Here is a 16,688-nt window from a genome sequence, read left to right as displayed (position 1 = left end):
ACGATACTAACGGGAGTTGTAGTATTTTGTCAACACAGACAGTGGCGATTCAACGGGACGTCTTGGAAGAAAACTTTTCAAAGATTTTCATCCTCGCCGAAAGAAAACCAAACGGTAAATATGACGACGACGAAGAGGAGTGAAGGGAGCACTTTGTTAAAATGCTATGGCACGAGTGTTTTACTGAGCGGATCCATTGCCAAACACAGTTTTTTTCCTCTGGACTTTTTCAGTGCGATTATGAATAACTGATTTCTCTGAACACGATGGAGTTGCATCATTATGCTTGAGTTTTTTGCAATACTCCTTTGTTCACCGTCTAGCTATGTGCTTTATGTTTTCCAGCTAAAACAAACTTGGTTGCACAAATCTTTTTTAAATATTTAGATACCTACTTTGATTCACAACTCTCCAAAACCTCTGCAAATGTTCTCCATAAAGAACAAGAAGGAGGAAAAAAGACCGTTTGTGGTTAATTGCTGGTTTTTAAATCACTGTTTAACAACTCAGAGCTATAACTATTATAAACAATCTGTTACTCTGAGACATGTCTCCCCTGCCTGTAATCAGTACAGTGTTATGCTGGCAGTTATTTGTTTGAACAGGTGGGCTGATCTCAGTATGTGAGCGAGCCTCTTTCTCTGCCCTGGCAGGAGTCAGGATCAGGACAGGTAGGGGACCTGGATGCACATTCACACCCACTGAGGATGCTCTGAACTGGGAAACATCTGCTGAAGTGTCCCCCTTAACGCAGATATGGTAAGACTCCGGTGCACTTAGTGCAGTTAACCAGGTCTAATTTGATGTATAAATCCCTGAAGTTTATTTTTCTATTGGTAATGTCTTTAGTGTCTCAGCTGAACTCCCGGTCTTTAAATCTCTCTCTAGAGTCAAGACCGTGTGTAACAAAGCTAATTGTGTGTGTGTGCAGCAGCAACCTAATTGTTAAGGAGATTAAGCTGGAATGTTGAATTGAATCCCAGCATTAATATTTTATGGGCTAAAGCTGTCCATAGGGGGCTCACAGTGTGCGAGCAACTCGCAGATGGAGTGGGGAGGATTTCTCAGTGATAAAGAGAGGGAGGAGCTCCATATCCTTTGGGTGTCAGTGCACATTTTATGTATATATATGTAGTTATGAGGTATGAAAAATCCTTTGATAAACTGTCTTTACTGTGTTTGCTCATAGATGATTAATAATGTGAATTAAAGTTGGATCAAAGTTTTGAAGAGCAAACAACTTTTACTGTTATTTTAATTTAGCAAAAATATTATATGTTATTTATATAAAATTACTCATTGAGAAGAGGTAATGATGTAAAAGTTGAATATTGGTCAATTAACTAAATACTACTGAACAGAAGGACATAGGAAAAATGAATATATTGTGGAGGTATGTATGGTGGTCCGCCACAATATATAAATAATTTGGGTGTTGCAACTACTTATTTTTGTGAAAAACTTTGCTGTTGAACTTTAATTATGTTTTGCATACAGTCACAAAAAAGAAAGTATACCCTCTTTCATTTCTAGAGTTGTACATATCAGAACATAAAAAAATCATAATCAACACCAGATATGTTAAACTGTCATTATTTATTTAACAAAAACTAAGCCAAAAAGCAGAATCTGTGTGTGGAGAAGTAAGTACACAGTAAGTAAAGTATTGTTTCCATAGGAGTTAAGAGGTTGATTAGCATCCAGGTGCTGCTAATCAAATCCACTTGTTTTACTCATCATCGGTAATGGTGAGCACCTTTATAAAAGCAGATGTTTTGGCGGCTTGCTGGGAAGGCTTATAAAGCCATTTCAAAACATTTTCAAGTTCCTCATTCTACCATGAGGAAGATTATTCACAAGTGGAAAGCATTCAAGGTAGTTGCCAATCTTTCCAGGATTGGACGTCCCAGGAAATTCACCCAAGGTCAGACTGTGCAATGCTCAATGAAACTGCAAAAGACCCAAGAGGTGCATCTGAGAATCTCCAGGCCTCAGTTTGCATGTTAAATGTTAACGTTCATGACAGAAAGACTGAAGAAAAAACTGAGCTACTACACAGCTTAGGTTTACAAAGCTGCATCTGAACAGACCACAAGACTTCTGGAACAATGTGCTTGACATACAGCAAGACCAAAGTGGAGATGTTTGACCATAATGTACAATGAAAACCAAATACAGCACATCAGCACAAACACCTCATACCAACTGTCAAGCTCGGTGGTGAAAAGGTGATGATTTGGTTTTGTTTTGCAGCCACAGGACCTGGGGACTTTGCACTCATTGAGTTGACCGTGAACTCCTCTGTATATAGGCCATCCTTTTGACAAAACTGGGTCATGCAACAGAAAATTAATCCCAATCACACCGAATCTACAACAGAATGACTGAAAAGAAAAAGAATGAGGTGTTGCAATAACCAAGTTTAAGTCCAGGCTTCAGCCTGATTCAAATGCTGTGATGAGATATTAAATGAGCTGTACATAAACAAATGCCTACGAACCTCAATGAACTGAAGCAACACTGTAAAGAAGAGTAGGTCGAAATTCCTCGACAACGATGTGAGAGACAGATGAAGTCACACAGAAAATGACTGCTTCAGGTTGGTTTTAACGGGGGTTCAGTAAGCTATTGAATGACTGTGTGTACTTCACACATTGCTTCTGTGTTTTGGCTTAGTTTTTGTTAAATAATGTCATGGTGTCATGTGCTGTTGTTCATCTCAGCTTGCTGTGATGTTGTGAGGCATGGAAAATAAGGGTACGAGATGACTAATAACATACAGCGTGTCAGGGTGTTTCCAGGCTCAAAGTGGGAATGCTCCACATTGTCTTAACAGAAGTCTGCATTTCTTAAAAATATATATATGTATATATATAGCTTTGTAAATGATCTCACCGTTTTTTCCTCTTTTTAAAAAAAAAAAAAAAGGTTCAATCTTAAGTATTTTTATAACAGTTCTGGTGAATGTCCTTTGGTGGAAAGACCTAACCCTCATTTTCTGGGTGCCAAAATTTTTTACATGCAGGGAAACCCCAGTGAACATGTTAACCCTTTTCAGCGTCCTCATCTGACAATGTAATTTGTCGTCACACTAGCTGCAGAGTAATGCAGCACACTCTCACACCGATCTGATTTCCTCTGTCCATCTGCTTTCTGTTTTGCCCTCGCCTCCCTTTTCTGCTTTCTCCATCTTTTTTCCATTTCGCATTGCTCCCATTGATTTTTTTGTTTGTTTTTCCAGCTGATTATGTCCCTCTACTCTGATTCGCCGGTGGGCACATTGCTCTCTGCACTTTAATTGGACATTTAATTAGATCACAGTTTTAGTCCAATTAGACTCAGAGGTGTGGGGAAAAGAGGATGGTGGGGAGAAGAGGAAAAAGTCCCCAAGCTGGTGTCTCTGCCCTCCCTACACTGCCTTCTCATTCTCTCCTCTATCTTTTTTCTTCATCTCTCTATTTCTGTCTGCCTTACTGTCTCTCTGCCCTCCCTCCTGAGGGTGGCTCATTAGTGATATAATGGGATGACACAAAACACACAGCTCCTCTAACTCTCAGAGTGTCTCAAGCAGTGGCTGAACTACAGAGACAAGGTTATGGGGACTCTGCTGGTAGTGTTAGAGAACTTGTCTGTTGTTGTTTTTTTTGTTATTGTTGTTGTTTCATCCCTTCTTCTTCTTCTTCTCTTTGAAGCTAAAAAGAGGCTAAGTGAAAATGTTGACAGTCTGCCACTCAAGACAGAATTGATCAGCCCACAAATGTGCACACACACACACACACACACACAACAAACCAATCACAAGCTGGGCAGAACCCTATCGACTTAGTGTGATATCACAACACCTAATGACACTAAGATAAGCTTCACTAGCAGCAGTCAAATTCAGGGCTGCACCAGTTCCCGCCCTCTTTCTCCCCCTTTTGTTGTCGTAGTCTTTGCACGGAGCATAACAACACTGTTTCCCAGTGGATGAAAACACATGGGCGAATGTAAACACGCACAAAAATACACCCTGATGTATGCAGATATGCACGCACTTAGGCTCAGGTGTAAGTTCTCAGAGGGCACAAGCCAATCTCTGTGTCCCTTAAGCAGTTGTGCGCACACACACACACACATTCTGTGCTTTCTGAGTATCTCAGGAGGAAGATAGAGAGCCAGGCTCTAATGTGCCTCTGCCCACACACACGCCTTTCCATCCTACACTTCATATCTGCATCACTAATCTCTATACATATACCATATGTGTGTGTGTGTGTGTGTGTGTGTGTGTGTGTGTGTGTGTGTGTGTGTGTGTGTGTGTGTGTGTGTGTGTGTATCGGTGGTGTGTGTCTGAGTGAACGGCAGTCAGGCAGGGGTGTTTTAGCCACACACACACACACACACACACACACACACACACACACACACACACACACACACACACACACACACACACACACACACATTCTGTGCTTCCTGAGTATCTCAGGAGGAAGATAGAGAGCCAGGCTCTAATGTGCCTCTGCCCACACACACGCCTTTCCATCCTACACTTCATATCTGCATCACTAATCTCTATACATATACCATATGTGTGTGTGTGTGTGTGTGTGTGTGTGTGTGTGTGTATCGGTGGTGTGTGTCTGAGTGAACGGCAGTCAGGCAGGGGTGTTTTAGCCACAGGCGTCACTACCTGACCCCCGTGGCTGTGAGATTGACAGCTGTGGTCCCACCTAATTGCATTACTCTCCCAGGTGATTGGCTCACACCCTAGGGGCTCATTTGTCAGGATGCACTGTGGTAATGATGTAAATTAGCAGATCTATGTGTCACTCAGCCTGCTTCCCTCCTGCTGATTGGCCCCGCTGTGCCCAAGGGCTCGGCCCCCAGCTGAGGGAGCCAGCTCATTGGTCCTTAGGGAAACAGGAAGTCCCCGAGAAATAGGGCTTTACAGATTGGGGATCCTTAAGGGCTGATATTATCCTTCCTCCAACATCTATACCTGTCAGTCAAAAAAAATCGAGGAACCGACCCCTGAAGCTTCTCTCTTCTATCAGATACATGCATGTAGGAACCCATAATAACCCCGTGATGGCTAAGAAGCTAAGGGCTCTCTGCTCTAACTGTATAAACGGTAATAAAAATGTTTGCGTGTGTGTGTGTGCGTGCTCTAGAAATGAAATAAAGGCCACAGGCTCAGGCTCTGTCCCCCATTGCTAACCCAGCATGCCCTAGTCATGTCGCCTATCAAAAGCAGACACCTTCACAGTGACAGACAAGTAGAGAAGCACACACACACACTTTTTTACCTGTTTGTCTCAACGGCATCAATTGAAGCGTTACTTTCAGTGAGTGTGTGTCTGTCAGGAGGCAGCAGCGCATATGTTTGCAGCACTCCTGTCGTGTTTCTGAAAGGTTTCGTCGGAGTGTCTAGATTCTTTGTTAAAATCTCTGCAGTTATATGAGGCAGAATATGAATAAAGACTAAATAATGTCAGCATCAGCATGAATCAATACTCATACAGATGCACAATCACTTGGTCTGGACCTCAGTCCATGATCAATGGTTTACTCTGAGTTATTGTCTTCATATTAACAAGCGGAGTGCTCCCTGAGGAACGCGTATGAATGGCTAAATGAGACCACTCCAAACCTCTCAACAGGACCTTGTGTTGTGTTTACACCCTCCTTTGTCTAGTTTCAGACGCTGCATTGCAAAAGCCTTTTTAGCCAAATTTGGATGCACTGTAGGTGTTTCCAAAACACTCAGGTCCTCATAAAACTCTAATTGCCCACTCTTGGTGATATGAATGTCCCTCGCATAGATTCAGATATTGACTCGTGTCCCTCATGTTGCTGTTTGGCCAAATTATAACTTTTGTTTATTTATTTATTTATTTTCCTGCATCTAATATTATTCATAAATCAATTCATATTTTAGTCTGACTGCTGGGGGCTTTCAAATAGACTTGAGAAGTGTAGAAAAGGATAAAAATTAATGGACAGAAGGAAAGAAGTTTGGCTTGAGTGCACGACTTAAAGGAGGTCTTGTGATCATCTCTTTTTTTTGTATAAAAGAAATCATAATAATAAAATTGTATTACTTGTTTGTGCAGCTCTGGAATATCTGCTGTTTGTGCGTGCATTAAGTTAAATATTTGCAGACTCTGTGAGTGTCTGAGTGAGCATTTCCATCTGCATTACTGACTGGGGTAATGACTTTAAATTAGAGACGTTTGTGGTTGATTTTGGTAAAGCTCGTGTAAAAACTCTCTCACGGAAAATCACTTCCCATGACATGGCACATGTGCCAAACACACACGCTGACACACTAACACACACCTTCAAGGTGCCGCTCCCCCACTACTACCACCACCACCCGCTTGATCTCACACATAGCCTTACCTCGCAGTAAATGTTGTAACGAACTTGTATTAAGTCTCTGCCACTACTTGGCAGTGCGTGAGAAAGCAGGAGCATGATGGGTAATTGCCGTGCTGCACGCAGTGTCTACGGGAGCTCTCTTTACGAGGTGACTAGGGGGAGGAAGAGGGGGATGAGAAACGATGGATGGAAGACACCGCAGTGTTCCCTCACCTCCCCGACCAAAAGTTTAGAAGTGTTTTTAAAGCTGCGAATGCTTAACACTTATCAGTAACTCCCCTCTGCTGTATCGGCATGAAGTCTCTTTAGATGGTCAGTTTTGGGTAGCATCAGATCTGGGAGTTAATGAAAACGTCTCGGAGAAAACTCTGATTGTGGCATCAGTTTGTACCTCCAGCATAATTGATTTCTGTGCTGCGCTCCGCAGGGCTTGTCCCACATCTCCAAACCGAACACACACACACAGATATAAACACGGCAAGGCATGCTGCAGTATTAATGAGACATGAATAAGACATGAAGAGAGACCCCCCTCTTACACGCTCACACAGGGTCTCCCCCTCCCCAGCTGCTTCCTGTCTGCACGTTACCCAGCTTTCACTGCGCTCTGGTTAAGTGGGGCCAGGAAGAGATTTAACCCCCTCAGCGGGAGCACACACACACACACACACACACACACACACACACACACACACTCGCAGTCCCTACTGCCAGCTCACATTAGCTCCCTGATTTTGTTATCGGCTGTACGCATTTTGCTGTACGATCGACTGCTTGTGGAGCTTCAGGTGTTTATTATCTGCCCGCAAGACGATCCGTGTGTAACATAGTAATGGCCTCCTGAATGGCTCAATCACTGTTTGCTTAGTATACAGAAAAACTGTGTCTATATTCTCTGATCTCGAGAAACGCAGTTTTATTTAGAATATATTTATTTGTCACACAATATGATATTATACTGAACATGAAGCAAATGCAGAGAGCAATTTCCCCACGGGGCTCAATAAAGTACAATAATGTACACACTTTCTTCTTCTTCTTCTTCTTCTTCTTCTTCTTAATTGTGAGTGTGTCCAGTAATGAGGGTGTGCTTTGAGTCAAGTGAATGCAAAGGAAACTGTCTAGACTCAGTTTAATGTCACTTTGTTAAACTGTGTGTGTGTATATGTGTTGCTGCAGCTCCAGTTGTGACCTTCCATCTGTTTGTGTTGCAGGCCTCAGCGACGTCCAGCCCGGGACCTGCCTCTCTGGGCTCGCAGGTTCATGCAGCAGCTGTCAACGGAGACAGAAGCGCTCTCCTCAAACTCATCACCGGTAAGCAGCACATCTTAGGTTCATGAAGTCACACGAGTCATGGCATGTGGCATAAATTAGAAATGTGCAGTAAAAGAATATAAGAGGGCAAATATGAGGATGCAGGTTATGAGTGCTAAAGTGCTTCCTTGTGACTCTTAGCAGCTCCAAATAAATAGTTTTTTCTCTTTAAGTACAAGAACTTACAAGAATGAATTCTGTGGATTTTCACCAAAATCGTGGTCTCTATTGGGGTCTTAACCTCTGACTTAAACCTTCTGTTGTGCTTCATGTGTGTCCACATGTAGCAGAGCCCTTGCTGAAGGACCGTGAGGACCAGTTCGGCCGGACCCCTTTGATGTACTGCGTGCTGGCTGACCGTCTGGACTGCGCAGAGATTCTGCTGAAAGCCGGAGCATCGGTCAACAAGACCGACCTCAGCCAGCGAACCGCTTTGCACCTTGCTGCACAGAAGGTACGGGCATTCGCAGATGTGCAGGTGAACACTGGAGCACACACATAAAGCACACTAATGTCATCAGTTACGTATGTCGGCCCTTTTTATGTCATTATCCTGACAAAATTCATTCGCAAAGGCCATAATTGGATAGATTTATTAAAGTGAAATGAATATGAACCCAAGGTGTGATCTCATAGAAGTTAAATAACAGAGAAATTTTGACAGTCTGTCAGCTCCAATGGGAAGCCAGTGCCCCCTAGTGGCTGTAATTATGGCCTTAGGCTTAGGGCTTATTGAAGATAATATGACCTGATTTATGGGCCTCAGACACAAGCAGTGTAGCTATGAGCTTCCTATGCACATGCTTGTACATGAAGAATTATTCTGCATGGAGTATTTCTGCTGTTTCACAGCATTTTAGACACACAAACGTGTGAAAGAGGAGGGGCTTGATGTTCTTTTGAGTTCAATCTACACACTTAGGGACAATGAAGACAAAGACTTAATGACAAAACCTCCAGAGTGATGAGAACAACGGGGATGTGGTGCTAATAATATCTCTTTACCTCTCTGTTATTTATTGGCAGCTTCTTTTATTAGAGTGTACTGATACAGGATCATCATATCACTGAAGGGAGAGGGAAGGTAATAGGTTACTAGGATCTGTCTCGTAGATGGGGAGTGTGTGTATGTTGGGGGATGCTAGTGATGGGAAGCCCTGTCTCTTTGACATCTGATCAATAAGTGGCTGAGACAGCGAGAGAGGCAAGGGATTACTGATCTAATTGGACTGAGAATAGGAGGACAGGAACACACACACACTCTCTTAGAGTCTAGATGCATGCTCACACACGAGATAGATCTGTCAGTCTGTGGCTTTGTGGTCACAGAACGATACTAAACACCCTCACACATGTTCACCCTCGCACTGCTGCTGTGTGGCCACTGTTGCACCCAGTGGCCTGCTGGTGAAAGACCAAAAAAGTGAGTATAAAGATGATGACGATGATGAGGAGGGGATGGCAGGCAGAGTGCTGCTGTTTACTGTTTAACAGCTCATCACACACACTGAGGAGTGAGGCAGGAGGAGGGAACGAAGATGGATGACCTGTGGATTGAACCAGACGCGGCTAAAAGCCCGGGGAGTGTGTGTGTGTGTGTGTGTGTGTGGGAGTGTGTGTGTCATTGTTGCTGGTTCATGACTAATGTTGAGGAGAATTGGCGATTTCTGAGCTTCTTATCAGCACAGTTTGTCCCTCTTGGTTGCTGCAGGGGAACGTGCGTTTCCTGAAGCTGCTGCTGTCCAGGCGTGCTAACTGGCTGCAGAAAGATTTAGAGGAAATGACCCCACTCCACCTGGCCACCAGACACCCCTCACCTAAAGCGCTCGCCCTGCTCCTCAAACATATTGGACCTGGAGAGGTTGACACACAGGACAAGAATAAGGTAGTGGAGTAGAGTGCGTAAATATCCATCTGTCTTTATAACTGTTCTCAGTCACAAAACAGCCAGCCAGGGCGTCAAGCCATTAACCTTCAAACAGACTCACTCAAAGCCATTTGGTAGATGCAGCAGCGGTTTTAAGTCATACACACATTAAGTCATACATACATAAACACGTTCAGTGAAAAGCTTAACAAGCTGTAGCTTTGTCCTGTGTTCTTGCTGATAAAACCACAAACACACAGTGTTCTCTGTCTGCTCAACCTGATGTGTATCTGACATCAGTAGTTAGTTTTGTAATAATCCAATATGCATCATCGTGTCAGATGACAGTGGTTTCAGCAAATCTCAGAATAGCTCAGTTGTCGGCATCTAGGTTTAAATCTCAGCTCACTGGTGGATCTTCAATATGAGCTTTGTGTAGCACGTTCCCTCATATTTCCTGGCTGTATCATAGTGTAGTGATTTTTTTTTTGAAGTGGAAACCTCAAACCCAGTCTTACGACTGCCCATTTTAATTTTAGCACCATTGACAAATCTTTGTGTCATCTTTTATCGTCATTCTGTCGACAGCAAACTGCTCTTCACTGGTCGGCTTTTTATAACCGACCAGAACACGTTCGCCTTCTGATCAAGCACGACTCCAACATCGGCATCCCAGACAGTGAAGGCAAGATCCCCCTGCACTGGGCTGCACACAGTCAGGAGCCCAGTGCCACAGAAACTGTCCGCTGTATACTGGTACACGCCATATCCACACACACGATCACAAATTCATTTGTCTTCATTTCCCATCCTCACACATCAAACCTGCATGTTTGCATCTTTTCTTGTTACTGTCTGTGTTTGTGTAAAGGAAGCAGCACCCACTGAGTCCCTGCTGAACTGGCAGGACTATGAGGGTCGGACGCCCCTTCACTTTGCCGTTGCTGATGGCAACGAGGCAGTAGTGGAGGTGCTGACGTCTTATGAGGGCTGTAATGTAACAGCTTATGATAACCTCTTCAGAACACCGCTGCACTGGGCTGCTTTGCTGGGTGAGTTGACACACATCTTATATGCAGTTTATTATTACAAGAACCTGCAAGAATTTCAGGCTTTTTAGAAATTATATCCTTAAAAGCTAAACTACCAGTCGAATTTAGAATCCACATTTTTTCCTTTCTAGCAGCTTAGGTTTCAGTCTCTCAGCCACTTTGGTGATGGGCAGGTTTGCAAATGAGGTTAGGCAGAAGTGTCCATTTACTCCATTTCAGTGTTTGCAGATGACACTGTAGTGAGAACAGGGAGCAGGTGAAAAATAGGTAAAAGGGTGGAGGTATGCTCTGGAGAGAAGAGGAATGAAAGATGCTTGAAGCGAGACAGAATACATGTGTGTGAATGAGAGGGAGACAGGTGGAAAGGTAAAGATACAGGAGTAGAGGTAGTGGAGATGGATGAGGTGAAATACCTGGGGTCAATCCGAATCCAAAGCAAAAGACAGTGCACAAGAGAGGTAAAGAAGAGTGTAGGGATAGGGTGGAGTGGGTGTTATGAGTATGAGGGGTGATTTTTGACAGAAGGACAGCAACAAGAGTGCAGATGGTAGTGAGACCTGCAATGATGTATGGTTTGGAGATGGTGGCACTGACACAAAGCCGAGCTGCAGGTGGCAGAATTTAAGATTTTCATTGGGAGTTGCAAGGATGGACAAGATTAGAAATGAGAACATCAGAGGGACAGCTGGGGTCACATGTTTAGGAGACAAAGTTAGAGAGGCAAGGCTAAGATGATTTGGACATATGCAGTGGAGGGATAGTCGGTATACTGGACAGAGGTTGTTGACGCTGGAGCTCACAGACAGGAGGAAGAGGAGGAAGTACTCATAGGAGGTCCATGGATGTAGGAAAGGTAGGACCTGTAGAGGGTTGGTGTGACAGAGACATGGTCAGATTTCATGACTACTAGTGAGAGCAGCCAAAAGAAGAAGAATGGATCAGATAAAATGGCATTAAAATGTGTGGTGTGAAGGCAACACCCTGACTTTTTCTCTGGTTCCTCCAGCAGTTCTATTTATTTAGTCCTATTGTGTGAACACTTCCAGTTATCTTACACTTTCACTCAAAAGTTTGAAGTGCTTTTTAGATCAGAAATGTTATAAGTGACCATCAAAGATTAATACTGTCATTAATCATAAGTCATTTTTAACTGAATGTCTGTGGAAGGAATACAGACGCACATTTCAGCAACCACCCTGTTCCAGTGAGACTTGAATCGATTAAGTTAACACAGCAGATAGCAAATGTGCTGTTTTTAAAAAAAGGAAAAAATTTGGGCGTGTGGCAAATCATCCTAAATGGGTTTGATCATAGTCACACAGAAAATAAAATAAAATTCCTTCAGAAACTTCACAATATACAAGTTCTGAGAAACTGAGTCTTGTACTTAAAAACCAGTTAAAGCAAACAAACAAATGATTTCATAGAAAAGTGGGAACTACTCAGTAGTCTCAAAAGTGTGCAAAATTGGCTTTAACCAGAACAGAAAGAGAAGTGGGAGGCCGAGGTGCAAAACCACGTCTGTGGTTTAAAATAAGACATCTCACAGGGGCACAACTGAAAACATCATTAAACAGTCGTCATACAAGCAATTTTTTGCTGGTTTGTGACGTATTTTCATATATTTGTCGCTCAGAATAGCCTTTATTTACATCAAAAATGACTCCAAACTTCTGGGTGACAGCATGTGTGATAGCGACCTGTTTATTTCTTTAGTGTCACGTTAACTGTACAAACAAAAACACACGCTGCATCTGTAAGATGGTGTGGTTGAGCTGTCGTCCTGGCGCTTCACATCCTTGTTTCCCAGCATGTCCCTCTGATGAAAAACGTGTCTTTTTCAGGCCATGCGAAAATTGTCCACCTGCTGCTGGAGAGGAACACATCAGGCACTATTCCCTCAGACAGCCAAGGGGCAACACCTCTGCACTATGGGGCACAAAGCAACAATGCTGTGAGTCACTGACTCACATATTGTTACCTCCGCCAAGGAGGTTGTGTTTTGGTAGTGTTTTCCTGTCGTGCTGTCTGTAAACACGATGTCTCAAAAAGTTTTGAAATAATTCCAATAAAACTTTGTAGGGGTGTAGAGTGGGCTTATGTTAACAATCCATTGAAATCTGGCTTATATCCACCAAGGTCTTCAAGGTCCCCTTAATGGAAAATTGACAAAAAGTCTTATAAATGAGAAACTATTTAACTTAGACTCTTACAAGTGTTACTGATATTTGAAAGTCCTACACCAGACAGTTTAAACGCTTGATTATTCAAACGCCTGTTTTAAATTACAGCAGAATAATAAACCAGATCTTCATCTTGTTAGTTTGTTGTAATTATGTTTCAGTATCTTCACCTTGGTCCAAAAAACAACACAAATAACCTGCGTTTTTCTTTCTGTGTGCATGAAGGAGACAGTTGGCGTATTCCTGTCCCATCCGTCGGTGAAAGACGAGCCCGATCTAGAGGGGAGAACAGCGTTCATGTGGGCTGCTGGGAAGGGCAGTGACGATGTCATTCGCACCATGCTGGCCCTCACCCCAAACATTGACATCAACATGGCAGACAAGTACGGTGGCACTGGTGAGGACTTGACAAACCAGAGGAGGAACTAAAGCTCCTCCGAACTGCTTTGGCCCACTTCCCCTGTCCTCTGTGTGCTTCGAGGGAATGATGACATAATTTCCCTGGTCTTAATGCTCTATGTACACATACATACATACCTTTGTCCTTACTGGTTGCTTGTTTTAAAGTTGGGATGATGATGTCACAGGGGATTCCCCCAAAAGTGCAAAAGAGGCAGTGAGATCAGAGGAGAGAGGGAAGTGATACTGTGAGCAAAATTAATGTGAGCTCGTCACAGACACGCACTACTGCCAGCACTGTCCTTTGACAAACACACATACATGCAGGCGCACATGACTTCCCGCCACGCTTTGACCCCCCGGGGCTATTTGAACCTATAATCTCCATGGCGATAGCCCCTCTGCTCGACGGTCATTGTTTATGCATGAATTACATGCAACGGTTGAATCATGCTAATTAGACAGTGTGAAGGGCAGTGTAAATGACCGAATCACTTCCATGCACTTGACTCCAGTCTGTACTGTCTGGGGACTGGAGTGAGGGCAAGGTGGGATTTCCACAAGGAGGATTAAGTGCACCACTCCTCATTAAATGTCTCCCCCTGTTTAACCCTTCACTGACCAGGCTTTAGCCACAGCCCAAACAGGAGCATCAGTCAAAGGAGTGATGTGGAGAAAAAGAAGGGACAGACCTGAGGAGTGATTCAGGACATCATGTTTTATCATGTGCATGTGTGTGTGTGTGTGTTTAAACAGCGCTCCATGCGGCCTCCCTGTCAGGCCATGAGAGCACAGTGAAGCTGCTTTTGGAGAAGGGCGCAATGGTTGACTCTCTGGATGTCATGAAACACACACCACTGTTTCGTGCCTGTGAGATGGGACACAGAGATGTCATACTAACACTGATCAAAGGTGAGTGTTCATTAACATATGTTAGTTACACTTTCTCAGTAATTTCGGGAAAGTCTTATTTCCTTTTTCAGTTTTCCTGTAGTCTTTGTAGTCATGCGAATGTTTTGAATAAAGGTTCTGCACGTGTTGACCTGGTGGACGTAGATGGTCACACTGCTCTACACTGGGCAGCTCTAGGAGGGAACGCTGAAGTCTGTCAGATACTGATGGAGAATGGGATAAGTCCCAATGTACAGGTATGCATAAACATATTTCACTAAGGGAGTAGTTGTTTTTAATACTTGGATTAAAATCATTTGCAGGCAACGGGCGTCTAAAGTATAGAAGCCTAGCTAAGCTAAGCTGTCTTATTTATAAAGAGATTTGAAACAGCAAGTGCTGACTAAAGTGCTTAAGAACAGAATAAATATACAAAACCATTTATACAAAAACAATTAAAACAATGAAAATCACCTCTCACACTGTGGAAAGTGAAAAGAGGTAGGTTTTAAGAAGTGACTTAAAATGGGCAGTGCAGAAGCCTGTCTAATATGCAGTGGCAGCGAATTCCACAACTTAGGTGCTGCCACAGCAAAAGATCTGTTCCCTCTGAGCTTTTGCTGTGCCCTCGCATTATCTAGGAGCAGCTGATCAGCTGACCTGAGCAACCAGCATGGTGAGTGCACATGTAAGAGCTTAGTTAGGGTGGGGTAAGACTATTTAAAGGCTTAAAAACAAACAAAAGAAGCCATAGACATGTTGTGTTTCCTCTCCTATGATGATCCACCAGATGTGCTGCTTGTTTGTCAGTCTCTCCATTAAATAACTGGGTCATTATCCATTTGCAGCGTGAAGTGTGTCTGATCTGTTGACAGCATTTGGCTGAATCTAAGCAAAGAGTACACTCTACTGTTCATCCTGCAACTTCTATCAGCAGCCAGATCATCAATGAACACTAGTGACCCAGTTCCTCTGGATCATACATGCCCATACCATAACATTGCCTCTGCCATGTTTGACAGATGATGTGGTATGCTTTAGATCATGAGTTGTTTCTCTCTTTTTCCAGGCTTTTCTCTTCACATCATTCTAGTACAAGTTCATCTTGCTTTCATCCATCCTAGAATTCTTCCAGACCTGTTTTGGCTCTTTTAGATAGTTTTCTTGCAAAGTGTAATCGGACCTTCTTGTTCGTGAGTGTAACCAATGGTTTGCACCTTGTTGTACACCCTCTGTCTTCATATTCATAAAGGGTGTCTTTCAATTGTGGACTTGGAAAGTGATACTCCTACCTCGTCAAGTGTGTTCTTGATTCAGATAGGTGGTGTAAAGTTGTTTTTCTTAATCCTGGAAATAATCCTCATCACACACTCTAGTTTTAGTTTTTAGTCCTTTTGGTGTTTCACAACATGGCAGCCATGCCAAAATGGGTATCTCTGCAAGTTTGATTTGGTAGAGTGGAACACCAGATGCCCTTCCTGACACAACCCCAAAAGGGATTTTTGTCTCCGACTGCAATCTAACCAGCGACCCTTCAGGTGTCTAATTTATATGTTAACCACTACACCATTCTTTTTAAGAATGTACCAGGTTTCTGATTTGGCTTCTACTAAAGTTTTTGCTATCTGTCTGATAGGTTCATTTTGTTTCAGCCTACTGATAGCCTCCTTCACACACTAGATAACTATAACTGATAAAGTAACCATTAGGATTAAATCGTCCAAATTCAGTTTAAAATTACAGGTTAATAAAAGGTTACAGTGAACATACTAGAGCAGGAGAGGGGATGAAAGGATGTTTTTTTCTTTAATATGAAGCGTGACCACTCACCCTCTACCTCAGCCCTGCAGCAAAATGCAATAAAGTTTAACCAAAGCCAACGTGCTGCTGCAGTAGTGTGTCATATTAAATTGTCATGGTCAATTGGAAACATTTAGTCATAAATTTTTGTTACAGTTACTTCTATTTCATTTAAACTGCTTTCATTTGGTAGTGTTTCACCTGTGTGTTCCGTTCTTTAGAGCAACAGAAACTATCTCTGGTTAATAATCATAAAACAACATTGTTATGGATAATCTAATACAGCACCGAGTGACTTCCTAGTTACATACTGAACATGAATTTTGGATTTTGTCCTCATTAACGACCAAAAACAGTTTGGATTCTTGTGTCCAGCGTAAAGCATATGGCTGATCACTGTGAACTTCAAAGCTGTCTATGTCGTAGCTCCAAAACTTCTGATCTGCTGTGTAAACTTTTTGCAGGATCATGCAGGAAGGACTCCACTGCAGTGCGCAGCTTACGGTGGTTACATCACCTGCATGGCTGTTCTCATGGAGAACCACGCTGATCCTAATATACAGGACAAGGAGGTAAGAAATTGCCTGTATTTGCTTGAATACACTTTCATGTCTGACTTTTTTTTGTAAGGTTTAAACATACAACGTTAATGCTGTTTTTTTCTTTATGGGGGTCCAGGGCCGGACCGCTCTCCACTGGTCATGTAACAATGGCTACCTTGACGCTGTGAAACTGCTGCTGGGCTACAATGCCTTTCCCAATCAAATGGAGCACAGTGAGGAGAGGTGAGAACTGAGACCACAATGAAAGCAGCCG

The 16,688-nt window shown here is 43.0% G+C and overlaps 1 protein-coding gene across 1 annotated transcript in view; it reads left to right on the top strand.

The window, feature by feature from the left end:
- invs (inversin) overlaps positions 1–16,688 on the top strand; it is a 39,648-nt gene that overhangs the window by 187 nt on the left and 22,773 nt on the right. The window contains exons 2-15 of the mRNA XM_085364923.1: positions 39–114; positions 654–750; positions 5,375–5,384; positions 7,581–7,680; positions 7,968–8,134; positions 9,392–9,565; positions 10,136–10,303; positions 10,419–10,599; positions 12,444–12,553; positions 13,008–13,179; positions 13,938–14,093; positions 14,208–14,329; positions 16,337–16,444; positions 16,551–16,657. Of these exons, the coding sequence (XP_085221049.1) occupies positions 39–114; positions 654–750; positions 5,375–5,384; positions 7,581–7,680; positions 7,968–8,134; positions 9,392–9,565; positions 10,136–10,303; positions 10,419–10,599; positions 12,444–12,553; positions 13,008–13,179; positions 13,938–14,093; positions 14,208–14,329; positions 16,337–16,444; positions 16,551–16,657 (1,748 nt within the window). The remainder of the gene's footprint in view (positions 1–38; positions 115–653; positions 751–5,374; positions 5,385–7,580; positions 7,681–7,967; positions 8,135–9,391; positions 9,566–10,135; positions 10,304–10,418; positions 10,600–12,443; positions 12,554–13,007; positions 13,180–13,937; positions 14,094–14,207; positions 14,330–16,336; positions 16,445–16,550; positions 16,658–16,688) is intronic.

The sequence above is a fragment of the Diplotaxodon limnothrissa genome, linkage group LG11, assembly GCF_057381915.1.
Source record: "Diplotaxodon limnothrissa isolate DT_005_m linkage group LG11, D_limnothrissa_male_GT1.1, whole genome shotgun sequence".
Lineage (NCBI taxonomy): Eukaryota > Metazoa > Chordata > Actinopteri > Cichliformes > Cichlidae > Diplotaxodon > Diplotaxodon limnothrissa.
Note: the sequence above shows the minus strand (reverse complement) of the source record. Positions and strands in the feature narration are given on the sequence as shown.